This window comes from Microtus ochrogaster, chromosome 22, assembly GCF_000317375.1.
Source record: "Microtus ochrogaster isolate Prairie Vole_2 chromosome 22, MicOch1.0, whole genome shotgun sequence".
In the NCBI taxonomy this organism is placed as follows: domain Eukaryota; kingdom Metazoa; phylum Chordata; class Mammalia; order Rodentia; family Cricetidae; genus Microtus; species Microtus ochrogaster.
The window spans coordinates 11,278,822-11,280,944 of record NC_022023.1 but is presented as its reverse complement, the minus strand read 5'-3'; the positions used below and the strand labels follow the sequence as shown (position 1 = coordinate 11,280,944).

At 52.5% G+C, this 2,123-nt stretch overlaps 1 protein-coding gene across 4 annotated transcripts in view; it reads left to right on the top strand.

Annotated features, from left to right (window-relative positions):
• The first annotated feature begins 45 nt into the window (after nucleotides 1-45).
• Sec11a (SEC11 homolog A, signal peptidase complex subunit) overlaps nucleotides 46-2,123 on the top strand; it is a 47,720-nt gene continuing 45,642 nt past the window's right edge. The window contains exon 1 of one of the 4 annotated variants that reach the window (XM_026784337.1): nucleotides 46-1,127. In XM_026784337.1, the coding sequence (XP_026640138.1) occupies nucleotides 1,077-1,127 (51 nt within the window). In that variant the 5' untranslated portion in view covers nucleotides 46-1,076. The remainder of the gene's footprint in view (nucleotides 1,128-2,123) is intronic. The other 3 variants (XM_013350199.2, XM_005357654.3, XM_013350198.2) reach the window with 3 other exon arrangements.

Below are 2,123 nucleotides of genomic sequence, written 5' to 3'. Positions count from 1 at the left end.
CGCCTGCCTCTGCCTCCCGAGTGCTGGGATTAAAGGCGTGCGCCACCACCGCCCGGCTAAAATGTTGACTTTTCATCTCAGTAAATATGAGGTTTCAAACAGTAGTTGGAGATATTCTCTCTCTCTTTAAATTCAAGTACTGATAGGTGCACAGCCACCCCTGGGAATTTAGCATGAACAAGACACCAATGAGTTCTTTTTCATTCTCAACGCCTGCTATGTTGTGATGTAATTCAAATACTGTGCAGTTCACCAAATGCGTACAATTCGATGGTTTTAGATCGTATCCACAGAGTCCTACAACTGTCACCCATCAAAAGAAACACCACGGCAATGATGTCACTTCTTATGTCCACCCCCGTGAAAACTTGCGGGTCAAATAAACAGTTCCCATCCAGGTGTCAGGAGACAAAGCAAATTACTGTATGGAGGGGTCAAGATTGAGGAGGTTCTTCCTGGCCACCTGCACTGGTTGTGCCCTCATGACATTACGGAAGATTCATTCTCTCTCTCGTGTCCCTCGAGTGTGTGTGTCTGTGTGTGTGCATCCGAGGCTTTAAAGATCGCACAGCTTCCGGCAGCGTACCCCAGCACGCTCACCCCGAGAACAAACTGCCAGGCAACACGTCCCGGGCCACACCCTGGACCCGGCAGTACGCAGGAAGACGGCTGGCCTGGCGGTGGAGCAGCCGCGGCTTCCGATTGGCCAGGCGTACGCAACGGCCCTCCTTCCGCAGGCTGCGGGCCTATCTAACCCAGGGTCATCACCTTCACGAGCAGCTTCGGGCTGAGCACGGAAAGCAGGCTTCGCGGGTTCTCGGCTGCAGAAGATCAGCTCGGGAGATCCTCCTGTGGCAAGGCCAGGCCCCCGGGCCGTTCTCAGGGTTCGCGAGTCTTTCTTTGTCCGGTCTTTGCAGCCAGGAGGCGGGGCCTCGTTTGCTCCCGCCCCGGAAGCGGAAGTGCAGGGGTCTGGGGGGAGTCCTGTCCACTGTGAGTCTGGCCCGTGTGGCAGCGGTTCCTCCCGCTGATTCTGCCGTTTCCTCTTGGCTGCCGGTTGTCGCGTTCTTCATCTCACCATGCTGTCTCTAGATTTCCTAGATGATGTGCGGCGGATGAACAAGAGACAGGTGAGACTGGCCGCTGTCTTTGCTCAGGTTCCTCTGGTCCTTTTGCCGTTGCGGGGGCTCTGCGGACCTCTGGGCCAGGTTTGAGGGCCTGCGTGGGTCGGTCGCGTGTATGGATCATTCCTTTCTGTGCAGTCTGTAGCTAAGACCTCTTTGACCCCATTTATAGCACCAGATTCAGACGACTGGGAGGGAAAGTGAGCCTTCGCCATTCCTCCCCAGAAGGCAGGGGAGTAAGTGGAAAATGTCCATGGGATTTGGGGTTGCTTATGGTTTTGGACACTGTAAGGCGACAGACTTAACCGTTCCTGGTGGAGCTCTGGGGAGGGCCATTGCAGGTCCACAAAAGCCGTCTGTTGCTCTAAGTTCATAGTCACCCCTCCAGTCCAGCTGGACCTCGGTGGACTCCATCCACTTTAACTTGGGTCTCTCTGAGCTCGGAGTTGAAGCAATTCTTCCACTCGTGTGCCAGTTCCCTTAGCAGGAAGGTGACAACACTCTGAATCTTTGATGACAACGACAGTGGCACAGAAATCTTGAAACTAAGGTCTCCTGGTTTTATCATTAAACCTTACTCTATCTTGATCTTCTAGCGCAGGTGCTAAAAAGCACTGAGAACACGATCGTTTCAAAAGTTTTCGTCCTTTTGTCTTCTGACCCAGGTGTGTCAGGGGATTGCTTTTGTTAGCCATTGGCCATTTCCCCCACCTCTCTTTATTTAGCTCTTGGTGTTAGGAATTGTCTCTGCGTGACTATTAAAGATTTGCCTTTCGGACTGGGGCATTTGTTTTGCACTGTTTATAATTACCACATAGGAAGGTAGGTGCATCTCTCCTTAGACATACCTGCACAGCTGTGAGATCAGGTCACTGGAACCGCTTCAGGGAACAGTTGTCACTTAGCTGCATTTTGTAGGAGCTCTTATTTAGTGCTGGGGGTCGACCCCAGGGCCTTGCGCATGTCCATCACGGGCTCCCACAGTCTTTTTTTTTTTTTTTT